Raw genomic sequence first — 22,251 nt, forward strand, 5'->3', positions numbered from 1 at the left:
GGTCCTCAGCACTGGCTCCATGAGTTTGGGGGAGTTCCCATGGCAGCCCTAGCCCCTGGCACTCCTCAGGAACTCAGGAAATCTTTGTGCAATGAATGAAAGTCCAACAGGGTTGGCGCCACTGGCTTCACACTAAATGCCACCAAGGCAAGAGCTTTGTGCAGCATCTGCTCAGAGATGCTGGGCACAGGGTGGTGTTCAGCATCCTGGGAGTTGGACTGCCATCGAGGCTCGTGGGATCCCAGAGGACAGAATTCTTCTGTCTACATTTTATACACAGGGCATTTACACACAGAGCAACTTCCCAAGGTCACAGCTCTGTCATGGGACAAGAAGCCCCAACTCTGAGACAAGTGGGGACACCATGCCCTTCACCCAAAAGGGAAAGGATGCCACCGCCCCCAGCCTGTACCACTCACCCGCAGACATGGGTTCCACCCGGGAGGCAGCCAGCCATCTTTTTGCCACGAAGGCGTGTGGGCAGGCCCGGAACAGTTTAGCAGCTGACAGATTTTTTTGAACCTATCTGTCGACTTGTCAACCTCACTGAGGGGCTGGAGGCAGCTACCATGTCCCAGGTGGGAGGCAGGAGGCTGCCAAGGAGAGGCCCAGGGATTGGGGTGCCTGGGAGGAGGGCAAAGGCAGCACCAGCTCCCATTCTTAAAAGATTCAGGGTCTTAGGAAGAAGCCAAGGTGGGGAAGGAAGCAGAAAGGCAGCAGCACGAGCTGCTCCCTCCACCTTGGACTTGGGGAACCTCTTCTGGCCTGAGCAGGTGTGTGGATCAATAATAATATCCTGACCCCTAGTGTCATGGAGCTAGAACTTGGGGCTATCTCGAACATCACGTGTGACCTGGAGCAGGGCCTTGCACTATCTGTGCCTCAGTTTCCCTCATTCATAAAGGCAAGTCACCTGGAACCCAGGCAGGTGCAGCTGGGGACAGGTCTCCTGAAAAGACAAGTGCGAGAGTGGGCTGACCAACTCTGTCATCCTAACGTCTTAAATTCTGTGCATCCCTCAGTCCCCCACACTGCTTGCAAGGAAGGGCACAAAGCCACACCTTTCTTGCCCAACTCCAGGAACAAATCAGGGGTGCCGGGGGAATTCTCCCTAACAAATTATTTCCTATTTATTGGTAAGAAAAGTTGCAGAGGGAATAAATTATTAACAAAGCGGAAACGGAGATTCTGTTCCGAGCAGATTCTAATTCTAGCTGTCCCGCATCTCTAACTTCTCCTCCCTCCCCGAGAGCTCTCTCTCATTCTCCTGTGGTTTCATTGATCCCTAGCCCTCTTGCTCTCTCTGCCTCCAACTTCTTCCCCTTCCCCTTTCAGCTTCTCTTGGAGCAAAAACCCTGGCCAGCAGCAAGGTCACCCTCCCTGCTGTCGTGAGTCAGCGGAAAGCAACCCAGAGCTGCAGCCGCCCAGGGAGGCTTTTCTGGTTTTGTTGGAACCATTCTCTTGCCAGCCCCAGTCGATTGCTCAGACAGGGGAAGGCAAGTGAGCCTAACTGAGGCAGCTTCCCAGCCCTGTGCACCTAGCAATTGAGCCTCCAGAAGCCTCCCCCAGACCTGGCCTCCGTGGCTGTGTCTGGGCAGAGAGGTCCACCTTGGACGAGAGTTGAAGGTCATGCCCTGAACCTGCCCTGGCCTGAGCGCAACTCATGGAAATACAGTCTCCGGGCACCAGCTCTGCAGGCAGCTCCAGCACCCAAATTGCTTGGGACGAAAGGGAGCATTGAGACCTTTTACTTCAACCCTGCCCATGATTGTTCTCCCAGAACCTTCTGTGACCAAGAGTGAACTCCAGAAGAGCAGGGTCTGGGTCACCCCAACCTTGTACTACACTCCCTGGCACACAGTGGTATTCATAACCATTTCCAAACAAATGAGGATCCTCAACAATGGCTGTGGTCCTGCAGGGGGCAGGAAGCTGCCAGGACCCCCAGTCTGCTTTGGGATGCTGTTTTGGTAGCTAGACAGAGACCCTGGCTTCTCCGTCTTCCTCATCCCAATGTGGGCTTCTCCCAAAGACCTCCCCAACAAGCCCTTCTGAGGACCTGGGGACATTGGGCTGTCCACGTAGGTAACAAGTTCAGAAAAGAGTCTGCTGGGAAGTCAAGATCAGAGGGCGGAGGATGAAATACCAGACCCCACACAGGGACCCACTGCCTGCCTGGACAAAAACTCCAAAATTGTTTTCCTCTATCAACTCTACAGCGGGGGAAGGTGGGGCTGAGCCAAGGCTCTGGCTAAAGGAGGGTTAATCTCTCCAGGAACTTAAAACTGTATTTTTTTAAAACATTCTGCTGTGCCCTAGGCATATGTGGGTTCTTCCCACAGACAGACTTCCAGGAATGTTTGGGGTGGGAAAGGCTTTCCCAGCTGAAGCGTGTCTGGCGTAGAGCCCTGTGGCCCCCCACAGGCAACCAATGTGCTCCAGCTCCTGTCTGATACCAAACCAGACACCCATGGGTCCCCGCCTCTGAAGACTAGGGCATTTTTGTTTGCCTACCTCCAGTGACAGAGGACTCATTACCACAAAAGGCAGGCAGCCTCTTCTCAGAGGCCCTGGCATCTGTTTTGCCCTGGGCTCTGTATTTTCCTTGGTCTAGGCCTCCCTTCTCCATTTTGGTCCTGTTTTCTCTGGGAGTGCTGTAAATATGTTCTAGTTCATTAGGTGAGAGGGGGTTAGGGTGAGTCCACACCCACCCCTTCTCTACTCCAGGAGCTCAGTGATCCTCAAATGCTTCCCCATCAGGGCTGGCTGGCATGCTCAACCCAGCCACCACTCCCTCCGCCTGCCTCTTGACTGCCCTGCACGCAGGGCTCAACTGTTCATCCCACCCTGGGCCACTGCTCTTCCCCCTCACCTCCACTCAATGCCCGGAACACCTCAACACTTTCATTTGATATTTTTAAAAAGGTAAATAAAAGGAAAGGAGGAGGGATGAAAGGAGGAAAAACAGAAGGAAAGGAGAAAGGGAGAGAGAGGAACTGAGCAGGTGGGGGGAAGGGCGCCTCGTCCAGTGCAGCCTGGTAAGTGCATTATTGATTTGGGACCTAGAAAGTGCTTAGCGGGTAGGAAAAGCGACCTGCTCTTTAAAAGCTTGTGCAAAGCGTAAGCTAGACCCAGGCAGCCTTCTCAAAGAGGGCCTACTCTGCTGACATGAATATTTTATCATGGAGGGGAAAAGGGGCTGGATGATCCCAGCGCTGGGGTGAGGGCAAGGGGCACGGCAGCAGTGGTGTCCCCTGTGGCTGGCAGGGTGTGCCAGGCAGGGCAGCTGCTCTGCCCAGGTCCCTCAGGACTTTTTAGAGCTCCTGGTTGGTCCACCTCCTTGTTGAGAGTTGCCCTAGAGAACAATAGGTTCTGGTAGAAGCCTAGGACAGGACCAGTGAGTGGGGAAACACAGCTGGAGAGCAAGGTGCCCAGAGGGTACCCTCAGCATCCTCCCTGCTGCTGGTCATTCCACCCCCCCATCCCTGTTGGAGTCACCACCTGCCAGGGCCTCCCATCCCCAGCCCACTCTGTGCTTGCTCTGAGGGGCCCTGTGTAAGCACTGAGGTGTCTTTAGCTCCTCCACTGAACTGCAGTGCCTGCCTCTCCTGAAAGATCCACCTCCCGCCCCCCTTCCCCTCCTAGCTTTCTCCTCTCTAGTCTCTTCTTTTCTTGACATCCCTTATCCCCCCTGCCCTGAGCTCTCAGGATGGGCACCTCTCTGGAGACTCCGCCCCTTGACAGGTGTCTGCTTAAACACCCTTTCCCCAGGCGCAACCTGTGCAGCCCAGAGTGCACTGACCACTGTTTCCATCTTTGGTTAATGATACATCTGTGTTCCCTACACAGTATGTTCACTGAGAAGGCAGGGGCGGAGACTGGCACCAGTAAGGTGCTCAGTTCAGGTTTGCAGACTGACTCCGCCTGCCCAGTGGGTCCCCTCTCCAGGCTCTCAGCACCTAGACAGATGGGGACTGTCCATTAAAAGGCCACAAACCTGGCCCTCCAGAGTTTCTTCCTGCTGCTCTCTGAGGAGTGAGGAGGTGGCATGGCAGAGGAAAGAATAAGAGGTCACTGGGTGTGCCCAACACTGGGCATACCTGGACAGGCACAGCGCTCATGGTGAAGACTCTGGCAGGGCTGACCCAGTCAGGCTTCAGTGATTTACTCATTCATCAGCTGCTCACCAACAAACAAAGCAGCCAGAGAATCATCTCTCGGACTGAGAAGGGGACAGTATGACAATTTTCCTGGGCCTTAAGACCAAAGATTCTACTCCAGATGGAAAGCAAGCTAACCAGCCAACCAGCCAACTAACCAACCAGCCAACCAACTAACCAGCCAACCAACTAACCATCCAAAGTCCTGTGCAGGTGTCTGGGGCTGAGGCTGGGTTTGTGAGGCTGGTACAGTTGATCCAAAGAAGGGCACCAAGACTGTGACATCATCCTGCTGTTGCCTGCATCTTACAGGTGAGGGAACAGGGTCCCCAGTTGCCCAACAGATAACCCAGGCACACTGACCCCCTGTGGAGGCGCCAGGAAAGTTGCTATGTGGCTTGTTCATGAGTGGCACAGACAGGAGTTCTGGGGCGGGGAAGCCTGGGATGGAGGTCACCCCATGTAGAGGGATAGAGCAAAGGGCAGAGCACGTGTGCACAGTGCTGTGGGGAGCAGTGAGTTAATGCGTGTGGCTGGGGAAGTGTGGTGAGGAACATGGGAGATGAGGCCAAAGAGGAGGTGGAGCCAAATGCCCAGCTTTGACATTTAGCAGCCCAGAAGGGCCTGGCTCTGGCCTGCTGGAAGAGAGGTTAGGAACCTGGGAGGGTCATGAGGGTGAGTAGCTCCAGGAGGCTCCTCGGCCAAGGTTAGGGAGTCAGCATAGAAGCCAGCTGGGCAAGGAGTGCCCACAGCTCAGCATCTATAAGGAAGGCTTCTGGGAGCCAAAGCAGAACAGGAACTCTCTCCTCCTCTGGTCTTCGACTTTAAAAAATAAGATGCTTAAGGCTGGAAGGGATCCAGGGCAGCCCCAGGAAAGACTTTAATCAATCAGCAGGTCTCTAACTTGGCTGCATGCGGACCACTTGGGGAGTTTTAATAAATCTGGATGTCGGGCCCACCCCACAGTCTGCTGTAGCTGGATCGGGGTGCAGCCTGGGCAGGGGCAGTCATGACAGGCCACCAGGGGAGTCTGTCTGTAGCAGCAGACTAAACCTCCAGTGGTGTGGGGGTCCTGGCAAAGAAAGGAAGATTGATCCCTCGCCTCAGACAGCTGTGTTCCCTCTGGGCCACAGCAGCCCAGCTGGGCTTGGGACCCTTGTGAAGATCATCCCAAGGGCTAGGAGATGTGAGATGGATGGAGGGCAGCCCTTCCTGTACGAGACACCCCCCACCCACAGCTGTGGTTTTCACTGGCATCCTGTGTCACCAACTCTAAGGATGGGGCCACTTACTTGAGGACCCGAGATGGGACAGTTTTCCATCTTGAAGAGGGCAGTGGCAGCAAGGGGACATCTGTGTCCCCAGCCCTTGTTTCCTACCCATCCTGGTCCCCCCATTCCTCTTCCCAGGCTGAGAGGCCACCAAGCCCTTGGAAACCTGAATGAGAGAGAAGGGAGAGCTGCCCGGTGCCAGGCAGACGGGCCTGGAGCCCTTGGCAGACGAGGGCCAAGTGGAAGGCAGACACGAGGCGCCCCCTCCCCGCTGCTCCCGTCCCCCTCTATTTTTAGGTCCATTACTGTCCATTGTTGGGTGTGGTTCCCCCACCACTCCCTCCACAGAAAAACAGATCGGGTTCCTCCAAGCAAAGCCAGCTTGCGTCCCCGGAGCTGCTGCGTGGGAGCGTGTGCACTGCCAAAGAGACATGACACAAGTGAATTATCAAATAAGTGGATTAGCAGACTCCATCACGTCTCAAAGGGCAGGGGCGGGAAATCGCCATAGACACCCCTCCCCAGTCTCCTTCCTCCCGGGTTGGCAGGGACTACACTCAGCAGCACACAGCTACACACACACGCGCACACAGATGACAGCCGCCTCCATCTATCAGGCACTCTCTGAGATGCTCAGAAAGGCTCACATCAGCTATGGAGCCTGCTGAGGGGCCTAGGCACTGGGTCTAGACAGCTCAGGGTGGAGGAGCCAAGGTCTTCTACTTCGAAGCTTTGTGACCTTGGGAAAGTGGCTTAACCTCTCTGAATCCGAGAGTCCTTATATACCAAAAAGATATTAAAATAAACTCAACTCTAAGTCTTTTCTGTGCAGATTCAATGGGCTAGTTTAGATCAAGTACTTGGCATACAGGAGGCACTCAATAAGTGTTAGTGGCTGGTGCTCTGAAGAGATGGGGGCTGTGGACTGAAGAAAATCTTCCAACCATAGGACTAGTCAGTAACAAGAAGACACACCCTGATGTCCCTGAGGTTTGAGATCCCAGAGGGCAGACACTCCTGGGCAGGTCAGGTGGCTACCTGGGTCCACAGGTGGATGGCTGGGAAGTGACCACAGGGTTTAAACTGTGCGTGTGTGCATGTATTTGTGCACACACATGTGCATGGAGGTTGTCCTAGGAAGCCTCACGGATTCTCAAACATATCTGTGACCCCTGAAAGCTAGGAGCCCCTGCACTGGGGTTTAGCTGCTGAGATAGGAGTTGGCCTCCTGTCTTTAGTCTACCCTCTGGTGTCCTGGGAGGATGACACTCTTCTCTGGTTTCCTCTCTCTCTTCCTCAGAAGCAGAGTCAGAAGCACAGACACTCAGACCCCCTCATTCTGCAGGAGAGAAATCTACACCCCTAAAGGGCTGTGTGAGGTCACCCGGCTCCTGGCAGCCACTGCAGAGGGGACCCCATCCCCAGGATTGGTTCAGCACAGTACCTGCCACACAGCTGTTGGCAAGGGGCCTGGTGACGGTGGTGTTGGCAAGGGGCCTGGTGACGGTGGTGTTGGCAAGGGGCCTGGTGATGGTGGTGTGAGGGGTAGACACAAGGTGCTGCCTGCAGGTTGGCTTCTCTTCTTGCTGCCGCCTGACTTTGGCCACTCTCGGTCCTCTAGAGGGAGGGGACTCTCCAGAACCTGTGGTCCCCCCAGACACGATTGCTCCTGAAGGTGGGTGCAGAGGAGCCCTGCACACTGACGGAAGCTTGCAGGACTCCTGTGGCGTGTCCCTCACTGGCCTCCTCTTCACCTTTTGCCCAACAGTGGACTCAGCTGCAGCCAAGGGGACAGGCCAGGTCATGGTTCATTTCTGCTTATTTCCCTGGCTAGTGCTTGGTGTCAACTGGACAAATGACTTGGGCAGTAGGAGGGAGAGGGAAAGGGGCTGAGGAGGTCCAAATAGTCCCCAAAGGACTCCAGATGAACTGTGCTGGGAGAAAAATACCAGACCCTTCCCTGTGAAGGGCCATTCTAGAACTCCCCCGGCTCGGATCTGAAGGGACCACCAGCATGGGTAGGTGGATTTCCAAGCTCCCTACTGGAGAGGGCCCTCTGTGACTGCTCAGTGTCAAGACAGCCATTCAGACGGGGGAGGGGTGTGGCAGTCAGGACCCTGGGGCTAGCACTGACTTTGGCTGTGTGACCTTGGGTCAGAGTTCCCACCTCTCTGAGCCTCCTTTCCTTATCTGCACTGCAGAGTTGCTGTCTCAGTCATGTGGAGAGGATGAAAGAGCCGGCACACCGAGTCCTCTGCACACGGTCATGGGATGGGGCAGAGTGGAGAGGTTCTGGGTTGGGGCACAGGAAGGGTGTGTTTCACTCCTACTCTGCCCAGCACACCACCCAAACCTGCTGCACAGACAGTCATGAGTGTGACACTGAAGTGATCGATGGCACTCCGGCTACCATCCTACCCTGCCTCTCCTGCACCTTCCACCTGTCAGAGCACCCCTTCTGTGAGCCTCATGGTGCTGCATGACTGGCAGGTGCACTGGCAGTAGGGTCTCTTGGTCCTCTCAGGCCTACAAGAGCCAGCTCTCAGCAGTGCCTGTGGTGACCGTGGTGACAATGCCTGAGAGCTTGCCTACATGGGCCAAAAACAATTGCATCAATGTGGCCAGCCCTGTGGGAGCAGCTCCACTACCCAGCTCACTGCACATGACCTGCACACGCATCCCATGTTTCCCCACCAGGTGCCACCATGTGAGGTCAGATCCAGGGCGGGAGCCAATGGACAGAAGGCCTGGTGTGGAAGCCTCTTGTGCCCAGAGCCCTGGGCTCAAATCCATACCTTTCTTTTCCTTTTTCCCTTCCTTTCCTTCTTCTTCTTCCTCCTTCTTTTCTCCTTCTTCTCCTCCTCTTCCCCTTCCCTCCCCACCCCAGTTAGTGTTGGGGATGGAACCTAGGGCCTCATGCACACTAGGCAAACACCACTGAGCCACACCCCCAGTCCCCCAGTCAACTCATGGGGGGTCCACAGCCTGTGATGGAGTCTCCTGGGTCCTCTGCTCCCCCACTGGGACTGGAGGAAATCGCTCCACTCCTGTGCCTCAGTTTCCCAGGTAGGAAATGAGGGACTTGAACTCCAACAGGAGTCTAGGATTTAGTGGGGCTCAGGAGCAGGGCAGGCAGGTTCCAGGTGCCCACTCCCCCCCAGTGGTCAGTTCCACTACAGTGCACTCACAGATATTGGGGTTCCCCTGACCTTAGACTATTTCTAAGTCTCCTCCCAAGTTGTACTATTTGAGATGAGGGAATGCTGTTGTCGGCATTTATTTAGTATCTACTGTATACCCATAAGGAGCAGATGCAGCAGGTGGTGCCCAGCTGAATGGGAGGGGAGCTGGAGAGGTGTTTGGAGACCAGAAAGAAGTCACAATATTTCTCCTGTTTACCCTCCTCTGAGAATCAAAGTCAACATCTCAGTTAAAAGATTTATTAGGGAAAGGGAAATGAAAAGAGGAAACATGCAGGGGGCAGTGAGTATTTGGGCTTCCCTCTCCCCAGGCTTCACTGTAGTACAGTTGTTAGAAGACTGGGATCCGGGTGAGCCTTGATGGCCCCCCTCGGTTTTGGGGTCTCAGTTTCCTAATCTATCAAATGGACATGATAGGAAAACAGTCGTTTCTCCACACAGGATGTTTGGGAGCATTTGATGAAGTCCTGAACACAGAATGACAGTGCGTCAACGGAATAGAGCTAAGAGTCCAGAAACAAACTCATCTAAACGGCTTTTGGACAAAAATGCCAGGAACACTTACTGGGAGAAAGGTAGGCTCTCCAACAGACGGGGCTGCAAACAGTCCAGCTACCTGCAAAAGAATGAGGCTGGACCCTTATCTCACGCCATTCACAAAAATTACCTCCAAATGCACCAGAGCTCCAACTACAAAAGTCTTAGAACACACAGGGGTAAATACGCATCACCTTATATCTAGCAATGGTTTCTTAGATAGGACCCCAGAAGTACAAACAAAATGGGAAAATAGATAAATTGGGCTTTCTTAAAATTAAAATAAAAAAATTGTGCATCAAAAGACACAACCAAGAGAGTGAAAAGACAAGCCACAGCATATCAGGTAGATATGCTGGATAGGGATCTAGGATCGGAATAAACAAAGAGCATGTGCAAGTCAACAATGAAAAGACAGTCCCATTGAATAAATGGGCAGGAGACTTGAACAGACATTTCTGCAAAGAACAGATGACTGACCAAAAAGCACAGAAGATGTTCCATGGAGAAAGCAAATCCAGACCAGAATGAAATACTACTGCACACCCACTGTGCTGGTCACGTTGTACGATTCCATTTATACGAAATGTCCAGAATAAGTATGGAGACAGCAAGTAGAGTAGTGGCTGCCAGGGGCATGGGGAGGGAGGAAGGACTCAGCACGGGGTTTTCCTATGGAATATTGAAATGGATTCCAACCAGACAAAGGTGGCAGGTGCACAATATTGTGACCGTGCCAAATGTCACTGCAGTGTGCACTCTAAAACAGTTAAAGAGGAAGCTCTTATGTTCTATGCATTTTGGCATTAAAAAACACTAAGGGGTTAATTGTATGTTATGTGAATTTGACCTCAATATAGGATTTAAAAATTTTAAACACTGCTCAGTGCTGTGCCGGGGATGGGTGCACATTTGGAATGCCTCATCTGCACTGGAGTTCCTGGTTTTGGGTGTTTGTGACCAGCCGAGATTTCCCCAGTTCCCAGAATATATCTGGCAGTCACCCAGGAACAATGAATGAACTGGTTCATTGAGCAAACACCATTGCTAAAAGTCGGGGAAACTGAGGCTAAGCAGCTCAGCCTTGGTCTTGCTCTCCTGGGCCTGGAGTTCCCAGCTGGCATCCAACACCCCTTCTGCCGGCCCCCCAGCAGTTGGTGTGCGCTCTGGGAGTTAAAAACACACTTGCATCTATTTAAGCAAATCTGCTACCCATGAAAACCAAATCAAAGGCTACAAACCACGGCCGAGCACGGCCGGGCTCTGCACCTTCTGCCATTTCTCACTGTCCTTGCCACCAGGGTCCCTACAGGAAATTGCTGAGCATCCCTGTGGGCCACAGGGGCCCTGGCCAGGACAGAGCCAGGCCACTCTTGGCTATCGGCTATGGGCTGAAAACAGCTTTCCAGCCCACCCTGTTCCTGAGGCAGCCACTGCCAGGAGGTAAGGCCCCTTTGTGAGGCCTGGTGAGCCCAGGACCCTCCCTGGGTCAAGGACTTCATGCCTGTGGCTCTCACCTCTGCCCTCCTCCTCCTCCCCCCACTGCTCCTGTCTTCAGAACCCTAACCCCTCCTAATCCTAGACAGCCAGGTGGAGGATGGGCAGCTCCCAGCTCTCCACTTAGAGGACCTTGGGAAGTCCTGGGAAATTTGGGACATGTCTGTGCAATGCCACGGTGACATCCTTACTTTCAGACTGTGGGGATCCGAGCTGATGTCCAGGTGGGGGCTTGTCTGCTCTCTCCGTCCCCACTCTCGCCCCTGCCCTCGGAGTCTCATACCCACCATGCCCTCTGGCCTCACTCCTCAGAACTGTTCAGCAACCCCCAAGCTCCATCCCGATCCCCCTCATCGCGTGCGTCGCCTATGACGTCAACTTCTGTCCACGGTTTTCTACTTTATACTCCTTTTGCATCTCAAACTAAGTTCTACAATGAAAAATAAAAACTCAAGCCCCTTTCTGGCATTCATTGGTGCCAGGCACCCAGCCGAGGGCCCTCCATGCCTGTCTCATATTCCTGCAAACTTCCTTTGGGGTTGTGGAAGTGTTTCCCCCATCTCCAGATGTGAAAACCAAGGCTCAGAGTCACAAGGGACTTATTCAAAGTCCCACAACCCAGAAAGGTCAGTTCACACATGAGCCTGGTCAGCCCCATCCCAAAGCCCAAGTCCTTGTGCTTAGTATGCATGCCTGTCTGTCCATCCATCGCCTGCCTCATGACACGTGAGATATGGAAAGGTATGGAAACTGTCTTAAAAATCCAAGAGGAAGATGAGCCTGGGGAAGCTGAAAGGCCCAGAGTCTCTAAGTGTCTGACACTCTGGAAAGATGTCCTTCTGAGCCCTTCTGCGTCCCCACTGCACTGTCCCAGTGTCTCCACCTAACCCAATCCCAAGAGAAAATTCACAAGCAACAACATGACTCCCTGGGCCAGTGCACAGCGTTAGCGCCACTCCATCTCGTCTTCTCCCTGGGCATGAGGCTCGCTGTGCGACAAGATGTCATCGTGTGGGTCTATTCTTGTCCTAGGCTGGGCCCTGCCTCAGGCATTTCCAGAGATCCAGCTACTGTAACTAACGCTGATGCAGCAAACTCCAAGTCACCTGCGGCTGACTTAGGACAGAGCTGTATAAACCCCTGGCTCCATCCATAGCAAATCCCACAAAACGGGGGCTGCAGCAGAGAGAAGCAACAGCTCCCAATGGCTCTGTCCTGACCAAGCTAGTCCCCCTCCTCTAAGAAGTCTTCCTGGATCATGCCAGCCTTCCTTCCTTTCATCCCTCACTCGGCAACTGCTTGCTGGGCACTAACTGAGCCAAGATGAGTGAGGTTGGCCTGCCTTCGAGGAGCTCTTAGTCCAAGGGGGAAGCAAACGCCTGAAGTCAGAGAGTTGACTGACTGACTCTGCAAGCATTGAGCATCTTCTGTATGCCAGGCACTGGGCTCATGGTCGTCCCCCATGCACATTCTGTTACTAGCCCCCACTTGAGGAAACAAGGCTAGCGAAGTTAAGTCTCACACTGAAGGTCACACAGCATGGGATTCAAAACTTCTCTCTCTGGAGACTTGTTAGATAAAAAGTTTAATGCTTATCCATTTCATTGCTTATCCATTCCAGTCAGGATGATCAAGGTTGGAAATGCCTCGCACTAGAACAGAACTCACACTCTGACTTGCAAATTTTGAGAGACACATTTCCTTCTCCCTGGAAGATGGTGAGGTGGGTAAGGCAGCCATGATTTCATCCCATCTTACAGCTGGGGAAACTGAGGCTCAGAGAAATAAAATGACTAACCCCAGACCACCAAACTGGCAAGTGGCGATGCTGGGAACTGAGCTCGGGGCTTCTGGCTCAGCCTGCACCTCTTGCTAGAAATGGCGCTACCTCTCTGGAACATCCAACCAAGTCTCCCCCAGAACGAAGTTCAGGCTGCAGTCCTGGCAAGGTCCCACCTGCACGTGAGGATCTTGGCTCCCAGCCCCACTTCCTCACTCCCAGAATCCCTGTATCCCTCCCTGGGCAGCCAGCAGCTCTCCCCTTATGCTGGGACCCCATGGGAACATCAAACCTCCTGCCCTCTCATCAGCAGTAGGTTTCCCCACCACGGGCCAGAGCATCTGAATCCCTGCAGATTCTAGCTCTGCCCGCTGGGGAGGGGCTGGGATTCTGCATTTCTAGCAGGCTGATGCTGGGCTCTAAGGACCTCACTCTGATAGCAAGGCTGTGGGAGGGACTGATGCCACCCTGCTTGGGCCGGGCCACTCAGTGTCCCTCTCCTGCCTCACCATCTCTCTCCTGAGTGTCAAATGCTCAGGTCTGCTCTCTAAGGCATAAAGAAAGGGTCCCCCCCCAATTTCATTTGTAGCACAGACAGCTGGTGGGAAGCATCATTTAGAGCACTTGGGGCTACCCCTGACACCCCACGATGCCCTTCCCATCGTGGAGGGTCCTGGGAATAGGAGCTGCTGCCTGCCCCTCACTCTTTTTCTGTGGCCCTGCCGCCTCCCCCCTGCCTCCAGGGCAGGCCCTGGGAACTGGGATGGGAGGAGTGGTGAATTCCTCGGTTCTCCGCAGCCCTCATTGAAATTTTGCCCTTGCCCAAGAATCCTGGTCGAGAGCTCATCCCTATTAATTCTTGTGCATTTAGAGCCGATAGGTTTTTATTTATTCATTTATCTTGTCTTTCATCCCCCTCCTCTTCCTCCCCAGACTGGAATTTACAATTCAGTCCTCAGGTGGCCTTGCCGAAGGACAGGAACCTGGGAGAGAGGGTCTGCACCCAGGAAGGGAAAAGGGCAGCTACCCTTTGGCCCCTCTTGTACTCTTGGGGTGCTCTGAGGCTCACTCTCCTGTACACTGGATGCTGGGACAGACAGACCCACACCTGCCTACAGGAAGGGTACATGAGCAGGGACCCTCCGGGTAATGGCACAGCTAAGGAAGGGGGCAGTGGGAGGCCTGGCTACCACTAGGGCGCCCCCTGGTGGATAATTAGCCACACCTGCCCTCCCTGGAGTAGTTGAAACTCCTTGTGTGCATAGACCACCTGCTGCCTGGAGAGTAGAAATGCAGGGTGTGGTGGCCTCAAGCTGGAGAGAAGCAAAGAATTCCAGGGAAGAAGAAAAGCCTGCAAGCCACCATAATAACAGCAATATTAAGCCAATAACAGCCACTGCACATTGAGTACCTATCATGTGCCAGTGGGTACCAGGGCACCCATGGCTGGCTGCATCCTCTCCCAGCATGGTGGCACTCCGACAGTATTGTCTCTACTGAAAGAGGAAGACCCTGAGGCTCAGAGAGGTCAGAAGCTCAGAGAGGGGAGACCCTGTTTGCTGGTGGGTAAACACCAGCCCTGGTCACAGACAAGTGGCCTTTTAAACTGAGTGACCTTGGCAGGACTTAGGTGGCCCTTCCTAATCCTGTCTTAGGGATTAAAACAGGGCTCACTCTGGAGTGTCCTCATGATTAAATGAGACATGTATGGGACCTGCCTGGGAGGGGACACAGTGCACAGCAGTGGCAAGGCTTGAATCCAGACTAGATGTGACCTCCACCTCCCTGCAGAAAGGCTACCCTCCACCTGCTGAGACAGTGTCCCCATCCTCCTCAGCCTCACATTTGTAATCAAAGGCAGAGCCGATGGCAGCCCTGTCATGAAATATTTACATCCATCAAACAGGTGACGAGACTCTGAGGACTCAGTCATGCAGGGGTCTGGAGATGCTGAGCACCCTCACCCCATGCCCTCACACATCTTCCAAGAGAGGGAAAGGGAGGAAGAAGAGGGCTTCTTTCAGATCTCAGGGCTTGGCTGGTATCAGGGCCCAGAGGGGTGATCAACCCCCCTCGTCCCCCCCCCCCACCGCCAAGAGCTATGCTGCTCTCTGTCTGAGGTGGAGCAGGGCAACAGTCCAAGGCCAAGGGCAGCCCCAAGCTGACTTCAGCCAGGAGAGGGCCTCGGACCTGCATCTGATGGTCATCTCCACTCCTTGAGCCCTGGATTGTAAGCAGGTCCAATGAATTACAATTTACCTGCCCTCCACCCTGTCACGTTAGGGGAGTGATTAATATTTAACAGAAAAAGAAAACACAGTTGAGATTCTAACAGGAGAAGCTGAGTCTGTCCAGAGAGTGTGTGGAGCTGCCCTCTCACAAGCTGAGTTGAACCCCGAGCCTGGCCTTGTCCATGGTTTTCAGGACCCAGCCCCCTGGCCTGTCCTGATCCTTTTGGTCTCCAATGCAGTGATGTCCACAGACTACCCAGCCCTGGCTCCCAGCCCTGACCATCTGGCCACAGCCCAGCCACCACCCACAGAGGCAGCCTTATCACCACTGACAAGCTCAAGAGGGAACCTCCCCTCCCAGGCTGGCTGTTCTGTGCTGTGACTGAAGCTGCCCCATGGGACTAAGATATCCTCAGGAGCCTGGAGTGGGGACATTGGATTGGCCCTGCCTGGCAGCTCTCCTAAGAACTCTCAGAGGCACCAGGCACCTGGAGGGTGATGCTTAGCCCCTGTTGCCAGATCCTGCAGCCGGGCTCCCCTTCCAGCCTCCACCGCAGACGACTTGCCGAGCTTCCTGGTATTTGGCTCAGTGACTTTGGAGCCAGACACTAAGCATGAATTACAGCTTCACTACTTCCGGGGGTGTGAAAGACCTTGGCCAAAGACCTTCATGCCTGCTGCCTCAGTTTCCCCATTTGTAGGACCAGAATGACAATAGCAGACAGCTAGGCTCTGTGCTATTTTGAACACTGTCCATATATCCATTGAACCACAGGCCCCTTAAGGCCTCCGTGTGTGTGTTGTTGTATGCCCACCTTGCTGGGGTCTCATGAAGGTGGCAGAGCAGAAGCCCGGAGATTCACAGCTGGTCTACAGCCCACCCCCTAAAACAACTTTGAACAATATAGAATCAGCCTGGTAGAATTGGTGTGGGGACACACTACAGGATGATGTGTGCAAAGTTCTCAGCCCCTCACTCCAGGAGCTCACATCAAATGCCTTCTGCTTTTATGACCAATGCTGTTAACATTGCTTGAGTCCTGAAGTAGACTCAGGTGACAAGGCTGTAATGACTTAGCCATGACTGGGGATAGAACCAGAAAGGACGCTGGCTGTAACCTGCGTCCAGCCTGACCACCCCCCACCCCTTCCTCCTTCAGGAATCCCCTTGAGATTCCCACAAAGTGCCCACTGCCATGCTGGGCCCACATGGGCCTCGCAATGCTGTCGGACGACTGGGTTGAATGGGCTAGGAAGGCACCCACACAGGGCTGAACCAAAGCAGGGCAGAGTATAATGCACAAAATGTCCTGTTCCCTTGCCCAGAACACTGACTTCCTACAAAGGAGGCAGGGCTTGTCCTTGATGCTGGGGAACTGGGAGGAAACCATCTAGTACCAGCTAGCCAAAACTGCCCCTGCCCAGAGAATGTCACATGACGCCAGGGTCCTCAGGGCTGCTGGGCTTTGGCCCATTTCCAAGGTGAGACAGAGACCTGGTCCCTATGCAAGATTCAGGGAAGTCAGCCTGGCACCTTGGCCTTCCACTCTGTGCACCCATCCCCAGGAGGGTCCCAGGCCCCCCTGCCCCCTGGCCCAGAAATAGAAAGGCAGCAGATGAGCTGACTTACGTGGGAACAGAACCTTTCAGGAGGGTCTCCACAGGTGATGCCTGAGGGTTCCACCTTCACCCTGACGTAGTCCTTCAGGCGCATCACCTTGGGCTGGCAGGCGTAGAACTCCCAGGTGGGGCCCTCGTCTGTGGTCACCCAGGATTTGCAGATGTCGTAGTCCCCAGAGGCCAGAGGAAGGCAGTGCAGGAAGAGCGCCAGCAGGTGCAGCATGGCTGTACAGTCCGAAGAGGAATGGCCCGAGAGGCCCTGGAGAGGCAGCGGAGGGGTTAGGGGGGACTCGCGGCCTCAGCATGGAAATGCCACATCTACCAGGTGATGGTGGCTAGGATGTCCCAGAGACTCGAGCACTGCAGGTTTGCCACCAGTCAGGAACTTGTTTTTTTCCAAAGGGTTGATATGGAAATTCGGAGGCAGCGTTTCTTAGTCTGCTGATGGGCAGATCATAAAGTTGCCACTAACTTGTCGTCCTCCTAACCTTGGCATTACACCTCCCCCAGAGGTGAAGCTGATCAAATCAGGCAGATTCTCAAATTGTGACAGTAGATGGAAACGGGATAAGGAGAAAATCCGCAGGGATCCGGCATAGGGCTGGATCAGATTGCTTTTAATTGTTGTCCTTCCAATCAATCCAGATCTTTAAAGGGCCCTTAATCTGTGATGTGCTCAACACGAGTGTGTAACAGCCCTCGGGCCTGCACAGTAAAGATAAAATAAAATCAGGAGGTGTACATGTTAGCTGGCAACAAGGTCCCTCTTTGGGACTGGACTTAGCATCTCAGCCCAATAAAAGAGACTTCTTTTCATAGGGGCTGCGAGTAACAATAGAGTGACTAGACCAGAAATAAAAAGCTACTGAGGTGTTAACTGGCCCTGCTTTGGTGGGGCCAGGCAGTAATGGGGGCCAGCTGACCTTGGCTGGTAGCCATCGGCAACTTATCATGAAGTTCCTGAGACTTTGGCTCTCAGTCCATCCAGGTACCCGGGGTCTAGTTTGTCTTTCATTGTAAGAGGGAAGAAGGGAGAGGAGGGCTTATCAACAGCACCTGCAACAAATTAAAAGAGGGGTGTATTAGTGAGGAAGAACAGAAGCTCTCTGCAAGACATGCAGAGATGAGGCTGCATCAGCAAGGCCTCCTGAGAAGGCTGGGCTGTTTTTGTTAATATCGGAGTTGCACATTCAGAGACTGGACACGCCATCAACAATATGATACACCTCACTTACAGGGGTTTAGTCCAGCGGAAGTGCCCCTGCTTGAGGGTCCAGACCCTCTAAAACATCCCCCAGGAGCTGAGACTTGACAATGGCCTGAAAACACCATGCCTAACCAGCCAGAATGTCAAAACGGTTCAAGTTAGGTGATGAGACCGGGTAGGTAGAGAGAGGTGACCATAACTATAGGTTCAGATCAACAGGGCAGGCCAGCAATGAAGAAACAGGTCCCCAGTTGGAGGTACAATTAAAAAAAATTTTTTTTTATCAATAACAAACTAGGATATTGAAGGCTTCCTCAGAAATGAAAATGTTTTTGTCATTAGATTTTTCTGATCAGGGCCAATATTGTGCCATCATCTTTGGAGGGTACATCTATAAATGGATCACTATTGAGATTATTGCTTTACTATTTTAAGCCTCTGGTAATTATTTAAAAGATAAAATAGATATAACTCATGGGAATGTTACATCAGGGAATACATGACTCCTGAAACATGGTGTGTTCCCAGCCTCCTGCTACACCATCAGAAGAATTTGAATTGAGCCAGAATGGGACCCTGGCTAAAAATACTGGCCAGTAGGGCAAAGGTCACTGCAGTGAGTTACAGCAAGAATGCCTGTGTTATTAATTATTCTGGCTATTATACCCCTGATTGTTTTGTTTAAATCCCAACACACACATACAGCAGCCTGACTCTCACCTGACATTCTTCTGAGCCGTTGTAGGTGGAAGGTCTCAGAGGAGTTAGCCAGTGTTTCCATGAAACCCCACTCACCACCCAGACACAAACACACTCCTGCCAGAAATGACAATACAGAGTGGTGACACTGCCAGCCAGGGTCTGGCCACTGAGCACCTCCCTCAGGAAGAACCCCCAGAGCCAGCCAGCCTGCTCCTCCAGGCCCAGAGTGGAACTCATCCATCTGCGTTAAGGTGGCCCCTGCCCCCCTCTCTGGGTGAAGGGCTCCTAATGCAGATGAATGAGGCCCCAGGCAGGATCACATTTTCACATCTCACCCTTGCCTGTTTAAAAAGAAATCTGTTATAGAAAGTGCCTCCCAGCCTTGAATGCGCTCCTTTGCTAGAAAACTCTCAGGAAAGAACGTATTCAGCGTCTATTTTTACAACCTGAGAAAATGTAGTAAAAATAAAATAGCGGTGGCCGGCAAAGGGTTTGGATGTCTCTCCCTACTCAAGCTCGGAGCTGCCCAGAAAACAGCGTGCGCCTAATTAATTCCTCCAACAGCCGACTCCCGACTGTTCACTAACAGGTAGGGAGCTCCTGATGGCTGGGGACAACCAGGGCGCCAGGCTGCAGCTCACAGGAAGGACCCAGCTCTGGGTTTCATCTGCAGGACCAGGGCTGGGAAAGCACTGGAAGCGGCCTCGGCTGGAGGGGAGGCAGTGAGGCCGGAGGCCCAGAAAACAGCTCACAAATCTATTAATTGCTTTGCAGTTTTGTTGGCTTAAATGCCACGCACTCCCTGGAAAATTGGGTGGGGGGAAGAAGCCGTCAACAACAAATCTGCTAGGGGAAAATGTGTTTACAACCAGTCAATCAATTGGGCATTGCTGGCATCGTAGCGAGAATTATGAGCTCAGCACTCGATTATTACAGTTGATTTTTGCCAAAAAGAAAAAAGGGGGGAGGGGGAGAGACACCAGCATCCCCGGAATAACGGCGGGTAGCAGGGAGTGGGAAGCCGGCAGTGGAGATTTCAGAGTAAGAGGTTGTATCCTGGTAGATCGCTTTCTCCTCGAAAAATAAATCTTCACCTGATATTATTAAGAAACTGCAGCACCCAGAAACAAATAGAATCAATGCGCTGTATTTTCTTTTAAGAGTCCTCAGGAACCGAGGGGGGCTGATAGCCAGGGTATTAAAACCCGAAAATTAGATTTTAGCAGGATTTCTGAACTCAGATTTCTCTGTCTTATTGAATTAGCGACTCTCGGAGCTGGCTGGGCTCCGGAGCAGGCTCCCGTCGGAGTTGCGGGTTGCGCCTTAGCCTCGTGGGAATTCGCCCCGGCGGGCGCGAGGCCCCAGGGGGACACTGGGGGGAGGCGCTGGGGGGGTCCCGGGGGTCCCAGCCCACCCGACGTTTCTTCTGCCTTCCAAGTGGGACAGCGCAGGGGGTGAAATCTGCCCTAGAAGAGGTTGGAAGGGGGGACGAGGAAGGAAAGGGGAGCCCTAATGGCCGGGGTCACCTTCCCGTCCCCCGCCTGGGCTGGGCCCTGCAGGTGTCCTGCTCTCACCGCCGCCTCAGTGGGCGTCTTCCGCCGACTGGGTGCCCCTCGCTCCAAACGGCGCTTTCTCCGGCCCTCTGGCTCCCCCCTGACGCCCTCTCAGCGTCCAGGGAGCCCGGGAAAGTTGGGTGCTGGGGGGCGGGACACGAGCCGGAGGTCTCCGCGGCGGGGTGGTCGGGGCCCCGCGGGTGGGTAACCACCGGCCAGCCCCGGACCGCAGAGCCAAAGAGTGGGGTCCGCGCTCTTGGCCGGCTGCAAACCGTGTGCACAGCACACGGATGAGCCCCGCAAGCTCGCCGCTGCTTTTTGCCTTTCCAAAGTTGGGTGCAAACCACCAGAGCAATTAATCACGGCTTTAATAAAGACCCGGCCGGCAGCGAGGGGGCCCCTCATTTGGCACCGCCTCCCTTAATTAAAAGACACCGAGCAAAGCGCCCTGGAATGCGTTGCATCCTTTTCCCCCCTGAGATGCTGCCAGCGACGACCCTGCCGCTGCTGCCCCCTACCCAGACCCGCAACTTACTCCGGGGCGGGCGGACCCCGCGAGCCCGCGGACCTCTTCCCGCCTTCCCGCCGCCTCTGCTCCCCTGAGTTTGAGTTCGACTGGGCACGGTGATCGCGCCGGTCCCCGCCCCACCCCCACACCTACCGACCCCCTCCACAGCACGCAAAGAAGTTTCCAACCTGGCTGGCCGAGAGTTCTCCGTGCAACTCAGTTTGCAGAGATGGGAGGGCACGAGACGGGGTGGCCCTGGGTGATGGCGATTCAGTTGGTATGGGGGTGCGGCGCGAGAGAAGGGTTAATTATATTTGCATAAACACACACACATCCCGGCAATCTTGTAGCGTCCATCCCCACCCCACACACGCACATGAGATGGAAAAAGAAGGGGTGCGGGGTTGGGGGAGGCCAGCCAGAAAGACAGGCTACTCCTTTAAGCTGCCGCTCCAAACGCACACTCACAACACACCCCTCTCGGGCGACTCCAGCCCTTGGCTCGGTAGCAGCCGCTACAAAATAACTTTTGCATCCGAGCCTCGGCTGGGCCGCTGCAAGTGGCTCCTGGGCCCCGGGAGAGCCTGCACGGTCACCAAAGCCCTTGCAAAATGAAACCAGCCAGGCAGGGCTGCAGCATCGCTCCCCCGCTCGCCTCTCGGGCGCTCCCCGCCCGCCTTACCCGGGCTCGGAGCCGCTTCCCGGAGCGGAGACCCGGGAGGCCGAGGACCGGCACCCTCTGGCTGTCGCTGGGTTGGGGGCGAGGGTCGGAGGACAGCGAGCCGGGGCTCCCGCCGCCGCTGTGGCCGCCGCCGCCGTCAGATTGGGGCCGGGGAGCCCTCCGGCCGCCGGGGGGGCCGCCCGCAGCCGTCCCGGAGACGCGGGCCGGGGGAGGGGGCCGCCCGCGCCGCCCGCATCGCCCGCCCGGGCCGAGCGGGAGGTCGCCGCTAACAAGTGCAAACTTTTTGCCCCCGCTGGGCGGCCAGGGGGGGACCGGCGCTCGCACGCGGCGCAGCCCCCGGCCCGGGTGGGCTTCGCGGCTGCTCGTCGGGGCGCCGGGGCATCCCCCCCTGCGCGGCGCCGGCCAGATGGCTGGGCGCTTCACTTTCCCCCCGCACTCCGCTCCAAGTTAATGCCCGGACTCAATCCTCTGGCCATCACTCACGATCACCAGCGGGGCTTTTATCTCTCGGTCTGATCCGGGCTGCGTAACTTCCTCTGTGTGGCTTTAACACACCATCCCACCACGGAGCAACGGTCTTCTTAAAGGTGCAGGAAGGAAATACTGCGAGACTCGGGGGACGCGCCTCGGCCGGGGGAGAGGCGCGCGCGGCCAGCAGGGGCGTCCCGGCGGGCCCGCGGCCAGGGTGGCCCCAGCAGGCGGCCGCCAGAGCGAGCCTGCTGTGGGGGGTCGCTGCCTACACATCGCCTCCCGGCCCGGGGGCCAGCGAGTCCCGGCGCGCAGAGCGCATCCTCAGCCGGCTCGGGTCAGGCACCGCGGGGCTGCAGCTCCCTTCTCCAAAACCCAGGGGCCTGACGGGGTGCCAGAACCCATGGGCTTTGGAGCTGCCCCATCGGCACCAAGCAGGGGCCAAGTGAGTCAGTTCCCCCACCCCCAACAGCCAAGGGCTCAAGGCTGCTCCTCTGTCGGTCTGTCTGTCTGTCTGTCTCTCTCTGAAGTGCTGCCACCCAGAAGGCCCCGAGCAGTGGGTAAAGGGGTGGGTGGGTGGATTTGGGGAGATGGGGAGGGGGAGCGATCTGAGCGCACAACCAGAGCCTGAATACCAGCTGACACATCGCCGCCTCCACCCTGATGGGCCCTGCTTTTGACGAAGCCAAGCCAGCTCGGCAGGGAGTGCAGAGTAGGGGGGCAGGAGGGGCCTGGCTAAGAGGTTCTCTGCTTCCCTGGGGCCAGCCCGGAGGAGGGCGTGGGAGGACTTCTGCAGGGGCTGGGCAGAGGCCACTGAGCTGGCAACACTGGGCAG

The 22,251-nt window shown here is 55.0% G+C and overlaps 1 protein-coding gene across 8 annotated transcripts in view; it reads right to left on the reverse strand.

The window, feature by feature from the left end:
- The window catches only part of Ntng2 (netrin G2), a 64,762-nt gene extending 42,772 nt beyond the window's left edge, over positions 1–21,990 (reverse strand). The window contains exons 1-4 of one of the 8 annotated variants that reach the window (XM_074052946.1): positions 20,949–21,155; positions 18,224–18,319; positions 17,220–17,352; positions 16,307–17,001 (exon numbers count right to left, since the gene is read on the reverse strand). In XM_074052946.1, the coding sequence (XP_073909047.1) occupies positions 16,307–16,519 (213 nt within the window). In that variant the 5' untranslated portion in view covers positions 16,520–17,001; positions 17,220–17,352; positions 18,224–18,319; positions 20,949–21,155. Of the gene's footprint in view, positions 1–16,306; positions 17,002–17,219; positions 17,353–18,223; positions 18,320–20,293; positions 20,375–20,454; positions 20,916–20,948; positions 21,156–21,431 lie in introns of those variants that run through there. The other 7 variants (XM_074052947.1, XM_074052945.1, XM_074052950.1 and 4 more) reach the window with 7 other exon arrangements.
- Between the last annotated feature and the right edge of the window lie 261 nt (positions 21,991–22,251).

The sequence above is a fragment of the Castor canadensis genome, chromosome 13, assembly GCF_047511655.1.
Source record: "Castor canadensis chromosome 13, mCasCan1.hap1v2, whole genome shotgun sequence".
In the NCBI taxonomy this organism is placed as follows: domain Eukaryota; kingdom Metazoa; phylum Chordata; class Mammalia; order Rodentia; family Castoridae; genus Castor; species Castor canadensis.